This window comes from Polypterus senegalus, chromosome 10 (assembly GCF_016835505.1).
Source record: "Polypterus senegalus isolate Bchr_013 chromosome 10, ASM1683550v1, whole genome shotgun sequence".
Taxonomy (NCBI): Eukaryota; Metazoa; Chordata; class Cladistia; order Polypteriformes; family Polypteridae; genus Polypterus; species Polypterus senegalus.
The window spans coordinates 104,647,488-104,667,196 of record NC_053163.1 but is presented as its reverse complement, the minus strand read 5'-3'; the positions used below and the strand labels follow the sequence as shown (position 1 = coordinate 104,667,196).

Below are 19,709 nucleotides of genomic sequence, written 5' to 3'. Positions count from 1 at the left end.
AAAGGGTTTAAACAATGTTTTCCATGCATGTTCAATTAACCATTATCAATTATTTAACATGCACCTGTGGAATGGTCGTTAAGACCTTAACAGCTTACAGAAAGTAGGCATTTAAGGTCACAGTTCTAAAAACGCAGAACACTAAAGAGACTTGTCTACCGACTGTGAAAACACCCAAAGAAAGATGCCCAGGGTCCCTGCTCATCTGCGTGAACGTGCATTAGGCATGCTGCAGGAGGCATGAGGACTGCTGATGTGGCTAGGGCAATAAATTGCCATGTCCGCACTGTGAGACGCCTAAGACAGAGCTACAGGGAGACAGGAAGGACAGCTGATCATCCTCGCAGTGGAAGAGCCCGGATCTCAATCCCATTGAGCACATCTGGGACCCGTTGGATCACAGGGTGAGGGCTAGGGCCATTCCCCCAAGAAATGTCCAGGAACTTGCAGGTGCCTTGGTGGAAGAGTGGGGTAACATCTCACAGCAAGAAATGACAAATCTGGTCCAGTCCATGAGGAGGAGATGCACTGCAGTACTTCAAGCAGCTGGTGGCCACACCAGATACTGACTGGTACTTTTGATTTTGAGCCTCCCTTCATTCAGGGACACATTGTGAAACATTTTTAGTTTATGTCTTATGGTGTTGACTCTTTTAGTGTTCATACAAATATTTACACATTAAGTTTACTGAAAGCAAAAACAGTTGAAAGTCAGAGGACGTTTCTTTTTTTGCTGAGTATATATATATATATATATATATATATATATATATATATATATATATATATATATACACACACACACACACATATATATATATATATATATATACTAGCAAAATACCCGCGCTTCGCAGCGCGGGAAGTAGTGTGTTAAAGAAGGAAAGAAAAAGATATATATATATGTATATATACATATATATATATATAGATAGATATATAGATATATATAGATAGATATATAGATATAATGTGTGTGTGTGTATGTGTATATATATATATATATATATATATATATACACTGTAGATATAGATATACAGATAGTGTGGAGGACTGCCGGCTTCTCATGCCGGTCCTCACCCCCAGGCCGCCAGGAGGAGCCCTTCCGACAGCAAGATAGTGCCCCGAGGTCCAGCAGGGCCTCATGGACTTTGTAGTATTTATACACAGCCCTGCTGGATACCTTGGGGGCCACCAGGAGTCACTGTGGGGGGGCTTATGGGCTCTTTTGTGCCTTATGACCCGGGGGTACATCACGGTCATGTGACGGGAAGGAACGACGTGCTCCCGGGTTGAAGTAAAAGACTGATTGCCCTGACCCAGAAGGAAAAGGAACTGTGGACTGTTGGGACAGAAACACCTCCGGTTCAGGGGCTATAAAAGGGCGGTGCCTCGCTCCAGACAATGAGCTGAGTTGGGAGGCAGGGTGGCTAAGCATCTGGGAGAGTGGAGGATTATTATTATTATTATTATTGTTGTTATTGTATTGTTATTGGAGTATTTGGGAGTGGAGGGTGCTTTGTGCACATTATTGATATAATTATCATTATTGGACTTTTACCTAGTGTCTGACGTGGTGTCTGAGGGTGTAAGGGTGCGAGCAAGCGCTTAATCTGTCACAATAGATAGATAGATATTGATATATATATATATATATATATATATATATATATATATATAATGTGTGTGTGTATGTATGTACAGTAGGTATGTGTATATATATAGAGAGATAGATATATATAGATATATATATATAGATATTAGATATATATAGATATATATACTGTATATATAATGTGTGTTTATGTATGTATGTGTATATATATATGACAGCAACACTGATAACAGTGACAAAACAATTATATTAACAATCATGTTACGTTATTTTCAAAATGTTTCCTTTTCTTTTTCATTGCTTCTTTAACACACTACTTTGCTGCAAAGCACGGGTATTTTGCTATATATGTATATGTGTATATGTATATATATATATATATATATATGCATATATATGTATATATATATATATATGTGTGTGTATGTGTGTATATGTATATATATGTTTATATGCGTGTGTGTGTGTGTATTTATATATATATATATATATATATGCCAGCAACACTCATGACAATGACAAAACAATTACATTGTCAATCATGTTACGTTATTATAAAAATGTTTCCTTTTCTTTTTCATTACTTCTTTAACACACTACTTCCCCGCTGCGAAGCACGGGTATTTTGCTAGTCTATATATATAATTCACTAAGGGCATGCACGACAGTGAGCGCAAGCAAGACAGAGCCACACCTGCCAACTCACAGAGCCCCGCCCGCCAACTCTAAGACAATGGGATACGCTCGACAGAGCCCCGCCCACCAACTCTAACCCTCTTACCGTGTCATGGAATTCGCACAACAGAGCCCCGCCCGCCAAATCTAACTCTCCTCCTCCGTCCACCCTCAAAACCGGTCCCACCCACACACAGCCGACATGGCATTTCTCGCCAAGCATCTGCAGTACGTTTACAAAATAAAGCAAACTCTACATGCGGCGAAAATGTACTTCTCCAGCTAGATTCCATGCTCAGAACCATCAAACCCTTTGCTAAATTATACAAACCCATGCATGAAATCGCTCAGCCCAATCCAATAGCAGCTGTACGAATGCTTTTCGAGGAAAACCCTAGGCAGAATTTACAACGTGACAATGCCCCAATATGTCACACCAATGTTGCTGCGATTTTAGTCAGAGAAGATGGCGAACCGCCTGCCGAAAGAGACATTTGCGTCTGTCCCATAGGCAACTCCTGTAGACAGATTTCCACGCTCAATATGAATTGCAGTCCTATGGTTTACCCACTTTTATTCCCTTACGGAGACATTGGTTGGCACAAAGATTTACATGTTCCAGATAAAAGAACCGCCAAATGAAGAAGGCTTACTCAATGCCAATTTTACACCTACAGATTAGCAATGAGGAATATATTTAGTATTTTGTACTCCAGGGGTGGACTATTCCAACAGTATGTCGTAGATGTGTATGTTAAAACAGAGGGCGTGCGTCTCAACTATCTCAGATTTGATCAAGATTTGTGCGTGGAACAATACAAAGGACTGTCAGACGCACTGCAAGCAAATGCTGAAAATAAAAACGTACGTGTAGGCAAAATGATCATATTACCGTCCACATTTCCAGGAAGTCCAAGATACATGCAACAAAACTAGCAGGATGCCATGGCCATAGTACGTAAATTCGGACAGCCTCATTTATTTATCACTTTCACATGTAATCCTGCTTGCCCAGAAATTCTACATGCACTGTCGGATACCCAAAGACCGGAGCACAGACCTGATATCCCACATGCTGTTTACTCTTCACAATAATTCTAACAACCAGTCTTCAGCCACGGTCAGTTGTACGTGGCTTTTTCTAGGGTTAGATCTTTCGACTCATTATCTGTCGTCTCCTCCAAAACACCTATTCACACCTGCGTCTTTCAAGAAGTATTTATTTCTTCTTGATTTCTGAATTCCTTTCTCACCGTTTTCCGTTCCTAATCTTACACAGCCGTCCGTATGCTACGACGGGCTTCGGCTAGTATTAATAAATATTATTTCTAAATTATGTTCATTTTGTGTTCTGTATTAATTAATGAAATGTAATTTTGGTTGGTCTCTAATATATTTTTTTGTTTAAAACACAAGGAAAACAACCAAACTCCACGCAGACAACAACTAAGCTGGAGATTTGAAACCAGGACAGCACACATGTGGCACAACAGTGTTACCAAGAGTAACAATGTAACACCCTACTTTAAGGAAATTATTTGAAAGTTTTTACTGAAAAAAAAAACTAAAATAAAAAAGGGTGAATACAAAATATATACAGTACATAAAGTCTCCTACAGGCACTTTAAAAATATTTAGTTACACTGCAGCAATTGAGTGGATTTTATATGTATCTCTGAAATATCTCAACACTTGAAGGAAATAATAATATGTCTGTAAGTATGCTCAGCATGTAATGAAGCCATCCAAAGCTTTTAATGACAAAGAAAGACTGCCTACATTACAACTCTTCATTTTTAACCTGCTAATATATCAACACACTATGAATAATAATTTATAATCTTCCTTTTCCTGGAAACAGAAATGTACCTGAAATTGTGATGAGAACATTAAGCCCTTCTAAAACATCCATCTGCTGAAAGCGTCTTCTGGTGATCAGGGAGTAGACCTTCCCTTGTCCACTTCGGTCCAGTAACCAAAGGCCATTCTCAGTGCCCACCAAAAGATTCACCCCTATAAATAAGGAAGCACAATAATCAACCCAGAACCAGGAATCTGTTCTGATATAACAATAAGAAAGGTAAATTACTGAAACTGCTCAGTTTGATAACATGGTAGTATATTCTGAAGGCCTTACTTGGGAGGAGCATCTTTGTCAATTAAAGTATTTGTTTGAGAGAAATGTGTTAAATCCATTAAAATGTCAACTAGCAATAGGAAAGGTGCAATACCCGGGTTATCTGATTCTGGGTGAGGTCATTAAACTTCAGGTAGAAGAAGTGGAAGCTATTAAATTTAAAGATCATCCTAAAACAAAGCAACAAGTTAGGTCCTTCTTGTGGCTGGTGGTGTTATATATTTATTTCTATTTTTTTTAAATTAGCTATACCACCTAAAACCCTGCTGTATAAAACTGAACCCAACCTAGTAAAGTGGTCTCCAGAGTCTGAACAGCATGTTTACAAAATGCTTTATTAATTGAGCTCATGTTGCAGTGTCCTGATTTTAGTCTTCTCTTTATTGTTCAAACAGACACAGAACATCTGGAAGAGTCTTGGGAGCTGTCCTACTTTAGGGTAAAGGAAAAGACAGGCACGCTGCTAAATTAGTCAGAAGTTATTAGTTGAAAATTGTTTCCTAGAGTATCTTGCAAAAACATGTGCATTAGAAAGTCTTAAATACTATTTACTTGTGCAACCTTTTGTAGTTGAGTCAGAGCACTGGACATTACAGTATAAAGGCTAGCCTAAATGTGGGATAGTAATGCATGGGTGAGTAGATGGTATCTTTCGCCGCTGCTCATTTAACTTCAGGTCCACAACATTTCTGGAGAAGAAAATGGTGTAGCAGATCTGTTTTCCCATAAATTGACTCTGGCTGCTCTTCCACCTTTCATCCACCTGCTGAAGTCTTAAGTTTATGTTGTAATTTTCTTAAAGTGGTAGACACATTATGGACTTTCGTTGATCTTTGTGCCAGATGCAATAAGCACATACATGTGCATGTAAGTTTGCCATAAGTTATATCTGCTGTAATGTGAACCTCATTTGAATTTTAGGAATGATGAATGGACTTCAAAACTTAAATTATTATGGGTGAGCAAGTAATAATAATATTATTATTATTATTTGTTATTAGTTATTATTAGTCCTTCCATGAGAACCCTAAATCCAAAGAGGACTGTTTCATTTATGTTAGGTAGAATGCCCAGAGGGGACTGGGCGGTCTCGTGGCCTGGAATCCCTACAGATTTTATTTTTTTCTTTAGGCGTCTGGAGTTCTTTTTTGTTTTTTCTGTCCCCCCTGGCCATTAGACCTTACTCTTATTCGATGTTAATTAATGTTGATTTTTTTTGTTTTTCTTATTGTGTCTTTTATTTTTCTATTCTTTATTATGTAAAGCACTTTGAGCTACTGTTTGTATGAAAATGTGCTATACAAATAAATGTTGTTGTTGTATTTGTTAATTCTTTACATTTATATAGCACTTTTTTCACTCCTCAAAGTACTTTACATAGTAAGTAAGGAGCCACTTCAACTACTACTAATGGGCATCACCCACCTGGATGATGGCAGCCATTTTGCACCAGTACGCTCACCACAGTGAAGCGCCATCCAACTTCTCTAGGCTTTTTGTCCCTGCTGTTCTGTAGCTCCCAGTAGGGTGCCCCATCTGAACCTCATCTCTCCAAGGCTTGGGTCCCAGCAGTGCACCTCGCCAAGCCTCCCTGGACTTAAGCGGAAGTGAGTGACATGTCACTACCCACTACTCCAACACATTTGGTGGGAGTGACTCCTCTTGGCTGTCTGTCTTCTCTCTCTCTCGCACTGATACTCTTGCATTCTTGCCTTCTCTCCGTTCTTTTAACCTCCGCCTCTATTCTTCCTTTCTATTTCTCTAGTCTTTCATCAGTTCCCTTTTGTCATGCCGGCTCATCTCTTATATGCCTCCGTGCATGCAGCACCTGAATTGCAAACTGCGGAAAGCCAATGGCGCAGGTGTGCTCCGTCTCAATCACCCAATCCAACCTGCCACAGCTGCTCAAGCACGTACCCTCATGGAGATCGAGCCAGCTATTTATTTATTTATTTTAAATGGACCTTCTCCCACTTAGCTGCGGATCCACTATTCCACAACCTTTTATCCTCCTGGGGAACTGGTTTCCTCCTGACAGACCAAATCACAGTAAACTTTTTTCGCCACATGGTTGGCTTTGTTTTGATTCACTTTCATATTTATGTGATAATTTGCACAGCTCAACAGAAAATGTCTCCTTTCCACAAGAAAAATAGTACTAGTAAAATACAATAAAATGATTATATACAGATTCCTTATGTTGTCGTCAAACATGTTGAAAATACAGAAGGTATGGATCAATACTCGGCAATTGTCTTGGCTTGAATAATGAACATATTTAATATGTTTTTATGCTCTGGAATAGACCAAAAGAACAACCTGGTGGTTTAAAAGCAATGACAATATGCACCAGAATGTAATGCCTGTAGCTAAGAAAAATGCTGCTGTTTGAAATGTAGAAGTACTTTACCCCACAAAGCTGCACACAGAATCTCTGTGTTAAACTTCTTCTTGTATTTCCGTATTTCTGGTGTGTCACTTTGAGGTCGGATATTTGTTGGATTTACATTTACTACTGATCCTTTTCTGGCGTTCTCTCTTCTGAAGGGTTCCAATTTCGGATTCCCTGGAAAAAAATAGCAAACACAGAAATTAAGAATAAAAGTTCAGCCAACCCAATGCCTGATTCTTAGTGCTGTCCAGACTTAGTGTTTTCATCTATGACTCTAAATGAATACAGAGAGCGTTATATAAAAATATGTCTAAAACAAAATGTTTTAGTCTCAAATCTAAGATTACATTTGAAGAATAAATAACAGGATGTGAAATAAGGGTGTTTTTGTGTAGTATCTGAGAGGTGGGCAAGAGGGTGAGTGATGAAACCAGGTAGATAGAATGCCAACAGTCAGTATAGGTAGACCAACAAACACTCCAGAATTGTTTTACTTTTGTTTATTTTAAGATTTAGTGTTGCCTTTGTGTTTATCCATGCCTTGTGTGTAACAACAACAACAACAACAACATTTATTTATATAGCACATTTTCATACAAACAGTAGCTCAAAGTGCTTTACATATTAAAGAATAGAAAAATGAAAGACACAATTATAAAACAAAATAAATCAACATTAACATCGAATAAGAGTAAGGTTCAATGGCCAGGGGGGACAGAAAAAACAAAAAAACTCCAGACGGCTGGAGAAAAAATAAAATCTGTAGGTCAGGTCTCCGTAGTATTACTCTGGTTGTAGAGGGTCACTATTCTTCTGCTAGCTCTATATTTTTTCTTTTCCATACAGACTATCCAATCTCTTTATCTGCTTTATTTACACCTGCCTGAATGGTTTACTGTATAAGCTGGTCTTTCCATTCTCAATGCTCTCTCTATCACATCAGCTTTCACCATCCTCTTCATTAAAAAAGAATGAATAATGAACAATAAACAGAATAACAAAGTAGACAATTGTTTCATATTTATTGCCTTCTCTTTAGCAATTATCATATTTGTTTTGTTAATGTTTTTCTCATGAATCTTTATATCCATAAAATTATATAATTTATTCTATATAATCCTTATATTATTATCTGTATCATTTTATTACTTTATAATACCTTTGCTTTAATTTACAGTCTTATAACTATAACCAAGATTTTACTTTTCACAGGCATTTCTCTAGTCAATTTGTCTAAATTTGATTTAATAACTCATCAAAGGTAAACTACAAGGTACAAAGACCAGCTGTAACAGAGCTAATCTGGTAGACACTAATGGCAACAGTGGCTTGTAAGAGCCTTGCCTTAGTCTCTTTACCCTCATTTCCACTGATTTTTAGCCAGTTTGACGATTTCAATCCCCCTCTCAAATACTTGAATGATTTTTTTCTTATACACATAACACAAAAAGGGTAAAACACTGATTCACCTTAAATCTAAGGATATAAGGTTACTTTAGTACGGAAAAAAATAGGAAAGTTGAAGATATGATGTTTTGGTTGTTTAACCTTTACAGGGAGTGTGTTTGAAAATGTAATTATATATACAGTAAATAATTTGTGTACTCTCCTACAAGGCTTCACATACTGTATTTTTGAACTCTCTTACAAGGCTTAATGAGGTATTTAATGTTGACAACTCGATCTTCAGAGATTTGCTTACTTATCAACAGCAAGAAACTTTTTACAAAAACTGCAGTAACCAATTTTCTGAACAGACTGGAGGCCCATTATGTGGTTCTAGATAGACAGATACTTTATTAATCCCCAAGGGGAAATTCACATACTCCAGCAGCAGTATACTGATAAAAACAATATTAATTAAAGAGCGATAAAAACGCAATGCAAGTTAAAAAAATGCAAGGTGGAGCGTGCGAGGCAGGTATAACAGTCTATAATTTTGTATAGTGTTAACGTTTACCCCCCTGGGTGGAACTGAAGAGTCGCATAGCGTGGGGGAGGAATGATCTCCTCAGTCTTTCAGTGGAGCAGGGCAGTGACAGCAATCTGTCACTAAAGCTGCTCCTCTGTCTGGAGATAATACTGTTCACTGGATGCAGTGGATTCTCCATGGCTGACAGGAGCTTTCTAAGTGCCCGTCGCTCCGCCACAGATATCAAACTGTCCAGCTCTGTGCCTACAATAGAGCCTGCCTTCTTCACCAGTTTGTCCAGGCGTGAGGCGTCCCTTTTCTTTATGCAGCCTCTCCAGCACACCACCGCGTAGAAGAGGGCACTCACCACAACCGTCTGATAAAGAACATCTGTAGCATCTTATTGCAGATGTTGAAGGATGCTAGCCCTCTAAGAAAGTATAGTTGGCTCTGTCCTCCCTTGCACAGAGCATCAGTATTGGCAGTCCAGTCCAGTTTATCATCCAGCTGCACTCCCAGGTATTTATAGGTCTGTACCCTCTGCACACAGTCACCTATGATGATCACGGGGTCCGGGAGGGGCCTGGTCCTCCTAAAATCCACCACCAGCTCCTTGGTTTTGCTGGTGTTCAGCTGGAGGTGGTTTGAGTTGCACCATTTAACAAAGTCCTTGATTAGTTCCTATACTCCTCCTCCTGCCCACTCCTGATGCAGCCACAATAGCAGTGTTGTCACCAAACTTTTGCACGTGGCAGGACTCCGAGTTGTACTGGAAGTCCGACGTATATAGGCTGAACAGGACCGGAGAAAGTACAGTCCCCTGCGGCGCTCCTGTGTTGCTGACCACAATGTCAGACCTGCAGTTCCCGAGACGCACATACTGAGGTCTGTCTGTAAGATAGTCCACGATCCATGCCACCAGGTATGAATCTACTCCCATCTCTGTCAGCTTGTCACTAAGGAGTAGAGGTTGGATGGTGTTGAAGGCGCTAGAGAAGTCCAGAAACATAATTCTTACTGCACCACTGCCTCTGTCCAAGTGGGAGAGGGATCGGTGTAGCATATAGATGATGGCATCCTCCGCTTCCACCTTCTCCTGGTATGCGAACTGAAGGGGGTCAAGGGCGTGGCGGACCGGTGGCCTCAGGTGGTGAAGCAGCAGCCGCTCCATGGTCTTCATCACATGACATCAGAGTGACAGGCCAGAAGTCATTCAGCTCACCAGGACGTGATACCTTTGGGACTGGGGTGATGCAAGATGTTTTCCAAAGTCTCTGGACTCTCCCCTGTTCCAGGCTCAGGTTGAAGATGCGCAGTAGAGGACTCCCCAGTTCCAACACACAGGCCTTCAACAGCCGTGGCGATACTCCATCTGGACCAACTGCTATGTTGGCACAAAGTCTCCTCAGCTCTCTGCTTACCTGGGGTGCTGTAATAATGTAATAATGCTGCTGTAATTTGTAATCTAATCATTCCAGTGGGACCAGATATGGAGACAAATGCCTTTATAAGTGATACAGTGCTTCCTGGTACAACAGTTTCCAGTATGGAATATTGTTCTAGCTAATGCTAGGAGATTAAGGCAAGAGTGTGGTTAGTTGGTAATCATATGGAAGATCTAGCCTGTAAAATGGGTAGTCTTAGGAAGGAAGGGGAAGATAAATGGGATGCTGTTTTCATTCCTGAGAATCTTGTTTTGGTGAATACTGTGGGATCTACACTTGGATATCCTCTGTTACTGAAAATTGTACATTCCTTATTTAATTGCTGTAGAATTTATTTAGTCTGTGTAACTACAAAAAATGAATATGATTTTAGTGCTTCAGGGACAGAAGGAGCTGTAGAGTATGTGACTGTTAAGTAAGTGGTTTTATACAAAAAAGCAATTTAAGTTTAGGTTTGTGGAAATAAAGCATGATTTGGTACAGCTAGGTTCCACTTTGGTATCCATAGAGGCTTTTCTGACCTGGTGATCAAAACCTGAAATCTGAGTTCAAGAAATTACGTATATATCTGATTGATTTGTAATTAATTTGGTATAATGCAGTTTATAAATCCAATATAAAACAAAAGTACATTTTTGAAATAGAAAACACTGTCTCAACCAGCTCTCAAAGTCTGAAGAGGGTGTAAATGGAAATGTTTTGAAATGGGCTTCTCTTGAAAACATATCTAAAGCCTATGAGACAAACACTGTTAGGAATAAAATTGATTACGAGACGATAATAGTAAATGTCATCTCTTGCTTGCCAGAAAAAAGAAACATTAACAGTGTTCAGTATTCTGTGGCGGTGTCCTGCACACATCCGAAACAAGCCAGACGTTGCTTAGCTCCCAAGATCTGGCATATTCAGGGTGGAATAGCCATAAACGGAAGATTCGGCATTTTTCTTCCTCCTTGAAAACACACAACTGAAGCTACAAATGAACAGATAACTTAATAAGGGCAAATCTAATTATAACAGTAAACAAACAAACAAGAAGAATAAAGTATGATGACATAACACCTGTTCCTAAGTTGTTACACTGACTTCCCGTTAAGCTTAGGGCTGATTTCAAAATCTTCCTTCTTATAAATTAAATCTTTAAATGGCCAGGGCCCTGCTTACCTCTCTGAACTTTTCATTGCTAACAAACCAGAGGTCATATTACAATCTCATGATTCCAGCCAACTAAAGATTTCAAAGATTAACAAAATAATATTGTGAGGTCAAGCTTTTAGCAACAGGGTCTCCATGCAGTTGAATGATCTGCCTGGTTGTACTAGAGATGGCCCTGCAGTCTCAGGCTATTTTAGTCAATTATACCCTTATTAGAGCTAATGATAAGCTGGGCATATTGTGTCTGTTTCTTAGTCACTTGTGTAAAAATACAAGTATTATAATAATTATGAACAGCTACCAAGCTGCTTTCCTGCCATGGTGAATAAACCTGAGATACTGAAAGATTTGGAATTAAAGAATGAAAAGATTCTGCCATCATATTAGACAGCCCAGCACTGATTTTACTGTAGAAAGTCCACAAGGGGGTGAGTAGCCAGTTGATCCTGTCTTTAATTTTCTCTGTTATAACTGACGGTTGACCACTTAGAGGTTTATTTTCTCCACGAAAGCTGTTGTCGGCAGTTTTGTTTTCTTCTCCTCCAATAATGGACACATATTGCTAGGTTTTACTGTATGTTAATCAGTTTGGAACTGCTTTGTTTTAGTGTGTTTAAACAAATCTTTCTTTATGTGTATACATTGTGTAATAAGGAATTTGTTAAGTATGTATTTTTTGCATTTTACATGTGTATTTGTTACTGTTCTGTATGCCTAAACGCAGTGAAGAGCACTACACAAAAATAAACTAAAAACAAAAAACAATGAACATTCTTAAATTAGTAAGAACTGCTGCAGTAATGCTACAGTTTGCAATATAATCTCTATCTCTATCGATTGAATAGTTTGATGCATGTTGGTAATATTTGCGTAACAAAATGCATTCTAATGGATAAAGCCCTGGCAACATTAGCACAGCTTCAGAGATTCCCTTGATGCTATGGCAGACAGACAAACTAAAAATAGACAAAATAAAAAATAAAGGCAAAACTTAAAACAATACTTACCAGGACTTTGTGACACAGGGCTTACTGGTGGTGAAATGTGCATCAGTCGAGAATCAATGAAAGAAGTGAATGATGAAGAGGAGGAGGAGGAGTTGTTTTTTCCTTGTGAGTTGGGGCTTACTGGGCTTACTGGGCTCTAGAGAAAGTCAAGAAACATATACTTCAATAAGACTTACTGAAAGGACAACATTACCAATAGAAATCATTACTTACATACTGTTATTTACTACTATGTTACACGCTCAATTTCTTGACACAGAGAGTGTACTTTTTCAGCATCATTATGTGGAATGAATTGGTGCTAAAGCTTTCGGAGACTATGGAACAGCACTGCCATCTAATGGAATATTGATGAGTTACAGGAGAAAAATAATTTTTGTATCTCAAAAACAAACTGTATTGCATCTAGCTTTTTGTTTACTTAAAAGGCAAGATAAATTCATGATGCTTTATAAATATGTAATTATAATAATTGCTTAGCTGTATTTTTTACAGTTGTAGCATGGTCAAGGAAAGTAGCATGCATTCAGTCACACAATGAGTACAGTAAGTGCTGAGGAGTGGAACAGTCTAAGTGTATTTGAATATGTTAACCACAACTAAAGGCCAATCAAAAATCATGTGCTTTACTTTAGTACAAAGACATTAGCAAAGCCAAACGTTAAGGTTCCCACTGGCAAAAGACAAAAATGTCCCTAAAGTTGCAAAAGTACCTTTAGATGAAACTGAAAATGATCCACATTTACAATTTACCTTTCAAGCAGGCCTGAACACCTCATAATCAGAAGAATGAAAAAAATGTTTTGTGTAATTCTTATTGTTTTGCTTGTTATAAACAGATGACATAATCATGTAGCAATGAAACACAGTATTTTATCTTGGTTCCAAAGAATCAATTTATTGCTAATTATTATCTTCATCTATCTTCAAGCTTTCTACCATACATTCTTCAGTCTACATAGTCTGCCTCAGCAAAGGCACCCATATCAAGCACAAAGAGGCAATGACCTAAGAAAAACTACTGTCTTTTTGCAGAAAAATAGTTACTAAAGGAAAGGATAGTCTTCTGAAAGACATACCCATTCTGTAAAAATAATCACATGTGATACTCATCCCTCATTGGAAAAAATAGCTATTTTGATAATGAAATATGTAAAAGTCCCTTCAAACTCCGTGGAGATATGCTGGAGATGCAATGTTGAGAGATTCCAAGGGAGACACTGAATCTGAGCTCATGAAGTATAAAAATTTACTCCATGCCAATTTTATAGGATGGGCTTTAACTGCATTGCTGTCATTTACATTTACTATTTAATCTGAAAACTTCACCCAATTCAGAGGGTTGTATTTTTTAAGGTGTACTGAAAATAACTAACATGTAAACTGATGGGTTTTGATGGGGAGGACAGGAAGGCTTGCGTTGACATCTGCGGAGATCCTGGGGCAACAGGATTATGGCTTTGCCGTAGAAGGTCAGGTAAGTGCTGATTCTGATTACACATATCCAGATGTCTGTGCCACTGAAGCTTCATTGCGTCTGCTTCATTCTGTAAAATAATGAACAAGAGAATGTTTTCATTCCGTCATCATCCAGAAAAATGTACTTCGGAAAAAGAAACATGTCAAAAGTTTCATTCACATACATGAAATGACAAATACTGCATGTCTATAAATATTTATGCATAAACAGATTTTAGGTGTGCACACAGAAACTGTTTAACTATAGTGTGGTTCATTGAACTGAACTTGATTAAGCAAGCTTAATGTTGGATGAATAAATGAATTGGTTTTCATCTACTTTGCTATAGTCTCTTCGCCATGTCTTATTATGGTTTCTGTGATCCTTTCCTTGTTTTGCAAGCATTGTTATATATAGGGACAGACTCACACCGACATAAACATGCACATATAAAAACTCATACATAACAAAATGCATTTTTAAGCTCACATAAATAACTATAGCAGAGCCTACACAGAAACATACATTTTTAACCTGCTGATGATTTAAATTGCCATGAGGATGCAGAAGAACTCCCTCAGAAGGATTACGGGATGACCCTCCCAGGCGGTTGTTTAACCCAGTCCTGAAAATCAAATATAAGAGGATCTGTCAGTTCAATTGAATTGCTGTCACAAGTTGTCCAAAGGATTTGTTGTCGAGAAATGTGGCTATCAAGGTCCATTAAGATCCCTTTCTTCTACTATGACCAAACCACTTGGCACATTCTCTGCAATGATCTACTACATATTAGGATGGATTGGTCATTGTTTTTATAAATTGCACCCTGAAGGCTCTCTCACACACAGACACACATACTGATAGTATCAGAGTAACTTCTATGCAATCATAAGTAACATTTTAGGCTCAGGGTCAGGGTTAAATAAATAACAATCTTTCACTGCTTCTCTTTAGAGTCACGCAAGAAGGTCCAGTGAATCGGTGACAGCACTTCCTCCCATCCACTGGAAGTTTTGCCCCTTGCGGTCTCCATAAACATATAAATTTAGGAACTGTCAGCACAGATGCTATTGTCTTATAAGGTGACTGACGAAAAAAGAAATCTTTTGTTTCAACCCTTTTGCATTATTTGATCATTCTGTGATAATGCAGCTTCACTTGTAGCTAAAAAGCCTTATCAAATGTAAACATTAGGATCATATTTATTTGGTAAAAGGTTCTTTTCTTTTTATGCAAGTGCTTGCTTCACTGTCATTATTAGCTGTCATTTGGAAAATGAAGTCTTGTGGTGATTTAATTTGGCATGTGAAGTACACAGCTGTGGCTGGTGAATGCCAATATGGAAAGAGTGGTTACGTCTGTTAAGACTGAGTTGGATTAAAACTAATTCCTCATGAATTTAATGTGTGCTGATTTTTTTTTTTTTTTATTAAAAGTTTGCGTTGGGCAGCTTTTTAAACTAAAACCCTGGCAAAAGTAGGGTGAAGGTGGAAAGGCTCAAATTTGGTGGACAGGGCCATTGGGTTATAAGGCTGGTTGTTTTGCTGGCATTACAAGTCAGTTTAGCCAGAAGAGAGTTTCCTTACTTTCCTCATTTGCAGTTCTGCTTAAAGCTATATTTTATGAGTTTTCTTTCTTTTTTCCCTCCCAGGTATCACTCTGAGTACAGAGTGAATGCTACAGGGGAATATGTTTTTTGTGTGTCTTCCCCATTGTATATTAAATGTGAGCTCTTGTTTTTCTTTTTGTATTTCTTTTCTGTTATAAACATTTTCTTAATTTTTTGAAGGCTATACACCTGTTGCTATATATGTCCAAATTAATAAAGTGACTTTTATTGTACCATCTTCGACTAGTGCCTTCTTTAGACCCAATAACCCACTTGGGTAGCATTACTAGGGAGGCTAAGGAGTGTTTTGCTCACTTATCTCCTGACAGACTTACTCCTGACATTAAATGGGGTACCAGGATGACGCACCAACCCTTCTTCCCAATTATTATTTCCAGTAAAAACAATGACTGTTTTTCGTTGTTTCCAAACTGGAGCACAGGCAGGTGAAGTGATTTGCTCATGGCCACAGTATTGGTAGCAGGATTTGAATTAAAAAATTCAGGGTTAAAATTCCAAATGTGTAATCACTACATCACACTGCACTACATACATACATTAGAGTCTCGCTTATCCGACATAAACGGGCCGGCAGAACCCATGTTGGATAATGGCAGGTAGCCTATTAAATTCAAACTGTGTTATAATTTCACACATTGCGAACACTTACAGTTACAGAATTGTCTAAAGTTAAATACAGTATGTACTGTACTTAAAAAGTTCAGTCCTGTGATGATTTGAAGACATTTTTTATCGTAGTTTTCTTTCCTGACGAGTGCCATTTCTTCGTTGTCAAGTCTCGCCATCTTTGCAGCATTATTATGTCAATTCCTGTAGCTTCTTCTTGTTGCTCAGTGTAATTAATTGCAGTTTCTAGAGCCTTAACTCCGTCACTAATATAGTCAACATCCGTACGAGCGTATACTGTTTACTACAGCATTGTGACTGCGTGTGTGTGTGTTTGTGTTGCGACGTGCGAGTCCCCGTCTTGCACCTGAAAACTCAAATCTGAGTCTCAGTACTTTTAGCAACACCAGCTTTATTCAGCTTGAAACAGCAACAGCACGGTTACTTATTGCAGCGGGATCTGCCATTCTCTTATACACAGACACAGGAGTTAGGCAGGCTCGGGGGGAAAGTAATACTGAGCCCAGCGCATTTACAGTATAATGTACCTTGTATTACCCATCGACGGCAGGCGCTTATAGCATGTCCGTGATCTTTTCGGATTGGCTTTTATGGCGAACTGCTACAGCGCTGGGAGACTGCGATTGCAGCTTTAGGACGCTCTTCCGCATGTCGTCCTGTTGGATGGAATCCCACAAGAGTTTAGAAACTCACTCACACCAGCCATGATTCTTTTCAAAGGTAAAGTGCAGGTTAATTTGTTTTATGTATTTTTACTTTATATTTTGTATTAATCATTTTTATATGAATAGTTTTGGGTTGTGGAATGAATCATCTGAGTTTCCATTATTTCTTATGGGGAAATTCGCATTGATATACTGTACGAGTGCTTTGGACTGTGATCACATTTCCAGAACGAATTATGCTTGCAAACTAAGATTTTTTTGCGGTGTGACGTCGGATAATATGGAATGTTGGATAAGCGAAGGTAGGATAAGCGAGACTCTACTGCACTACTATACAATGACATTTAAGTTATAATCATATCTTCTAGTGTTTACCAGAAAAATTCCACTCAGAACTCTAGAAGTCCTAGGCCCTGATGTTTTTTTTGTGAGTCATGTACTCTAAATGAGTTTGCTTTATCAGACATTTTGCTAAGTAATATTTTCATTGTGCTAAAAGAGCTGGAATTCTTACCTTTTTTGACTCCTGTCATCATCATCACTGCTACCAACCTCATCGCTGGATGATGAGTATTCTGTCACCTTCCCAAAAGGACTTAAGGAAGACTTTCCACCAGCTGAAGAAACTAACCCCTAAGAGAAGATTAGAAAGAAGTGCAAAGCTGAAAAATATATTATCAACAACTAACAGAGTCATTTTTAGTTATCAGTTGCTTTATTTTGTATTTCGAAAGAACCTAAATACACTTATTCTGTATCACAAAAGTGTTTTGTTTTTTCATGTATTCATCTGAAAGGTTAAATATAAAAATATTGAGAAAACTGAGAAAAACATCTTTTCTTCCTTAAAAAATAGGGCATATATGATATTTCCATCTATCCATCCATTTTCCAACCCGCTGATTCCGAACACAGGGTCACGGGAGTCTGCCTGAGCCAATCCCAGCCAACACAGGGCACAAGGCAGGAACCAATCCCGGGCAGGGTGCCACCCCACCGCAGTATATGATATTTGTTGATTTTCAATTTATTTAGATCCACACAGAAAAAGAGAGGAAATTGATGGAGAGAGGAGAGGAAAGACTCACTACTAGCATAGATCAAAGCCCAAAACACCCATAAAGCCTAGCAGCCAAAGCCTAAAATGTTATCCAAAAATCATACTCAAATGTCATGTGAGGTTGTAACTTCCTTGATACATTTTATTCTAACTAAAACCATGAAAGTTTTCTTCTGTTAAGATACTCTCCAAAGTCCTAGCTATAAGGATTGAGAAAGTGCTTCCTTCGGTAATATTACAAGACCAAACTGGATTTATTAAAGTCAGACACTTAGCTTCCAATCTTCAATGCCTGTTTAATGTAATATATTCACCCACAAAGTCTAACACCCTGGAGATATTATTATTGTTGATGCAGAAAAAGCATTTGATATAGTTGAATGGAATTACCTTTTCACTACATTGGAGAAATCTGGGTTTGGCCCGAACAATTGTGCATGGATCAAACTACTACAGTATATACCAATCCAGAAGTATATTAACAATATTATTTCAGACTACTTCAAACTCAAATGTGGTACTAAACAAGGACGCCCCTTGTCACCACTGCTTTTTGGAATCGCCATTGAGCCACTGGCAGTTCACTGTCGAAATGCTTATGAGATAAAGGGGATTATCAGAGAAGGACTTGAACAGAAAATGTCATTATATGCAGATGATATAGTACTATTCCAGCAAACTCTCAAGCACACAGTATTAGATTAGACATGTTCCCTTTAATCATCACAAATCAGTTTAAATACCTGGGGGTAAACATCACAAGTAAACATAAAGTTCTTTAAAATTTTGCTGTCTACATGGAAAAATTAAGCAAGACTTGCATAGATGGTCTATCCTTCATCTAACTTTAGCTGGAAGAATTAACACAGTCAAGATGAATATCCTTCCTAAGCTTCTTTTACTATTTCAAAGCATTCCAATATACATCAATAAATAAGTTTTTAAGAAGTTAAATTCAATCATAATCTAATTTATTTGGAATTCAGAACATCCACATATCCAAAGGGCAACTCTACAAAGACCTAAGGCAGAAGGTGGCATGGCTCTACCTAACTTTCAATTTTATTACTGGATGGCAAATATACAAACTATAAAACCAGGACATTAACACAAATTAGTGAATATACACAAGCTTGGTCCACAATAGAAATAAAATCCTGCAGTACTTCTTTATATTCCTTGCTTTGCACCCCAATAAATACAAGTTATTGCCAACATACTAACAACCCAATTGTGCTTCATTCACTCAGAATATGGAACCAATGTAGGAAGTACTTCAAGACAGATAAGCTATTATCTATGGCATCTCTGCACGATAACCACCTTTATCCACACTCTCAAATGTATGCAGTTTTTAATGTCTGGAAAACATTAGGTATTAAATTACTTAGAGATCTGTACATAGACAACGTCATTGAATCCTACGAACAATTGCACTCCAAATTTAACTTTCCGGCAGCACATTTCTTTCTTTCCTGTGAACGTTGCAATCAAGTTCCAGCTTCATTGGACCATATGTTTTGGGCCTGCACCAAATTAATATCATTTTGGACCAAAATCTTTAAATGCCTTTCAGACAGCGTTGGAGTCACAATCCCTCCTAATCCACTAACAACTGGGTTTGGTGTACTTCCAGATGGGCTTAAAGTGGAGAAGGACAAACAAACTGCAAGTGCCTTTACTTCACTATTTGCACATAGACTTATCTTGCTCAACTGGAAGAATCCTAACCCACCTGTTTTAAGTCAGTATGTAACTGATGTTATATATTATTTGAAACTGGAAAAAAATCTAATTCTCACTTAGAGGATCTGTGTAAAACCTGGCTGGATCTAATCAATAACATTTTAGAATAAGTGCTTAAGTTCAGGAAGTGGATTATCTTCCCTTTTTTATTGTATTTAATTTTATTTACTTATTTTTACTACT

The 19,709-nt window shown here is 38.1% G+C and overlaps 1 protein-coding gene across 1 annotated transcript in view; it reads right to left on the bottom strand.

The window, feature by feature from the left end:
* si:zfos-2326c3.2 (misshapen-like kinase 1) overlaps positions 1 to 19,709 on the bottom strand; it is a 132,600-nt gene that overhangs the window by 22,156 nt on the left and 90,735 nt on the right. Inside the window, exons 20-25 of the mRNA XM_039766279.1 lie at positions 17,235 to 17,353; positions 14,324 to 14,423; positions 13,716 to 13,886; positions 12,340 to 12,475; positions 6,839 to 6,994; positions 4,161 to 4,304 (exon numbers count right to left, since the gene is read on the bottom strand). Of these exons, the coding sequence (XP_039622213.1) occupies positions 4,161 to 4,304; positions 6,839 to 6,994; positions 12,340 to 12,475; positions 13,716 to 13,886; positions 14,324 to 14,423; positions 17,235 to 17,353 (826 nt within the window). The remainder of the gene's footprint in view (positions 1 to 4,160; positions 4,305 to 6,838; positions 6,995 to 12,339; positions 12,476 to 13,715; positions 13,887 to 14,323; positions 14,424 to 17,234; positions 17,354 to 19,709) is intronic.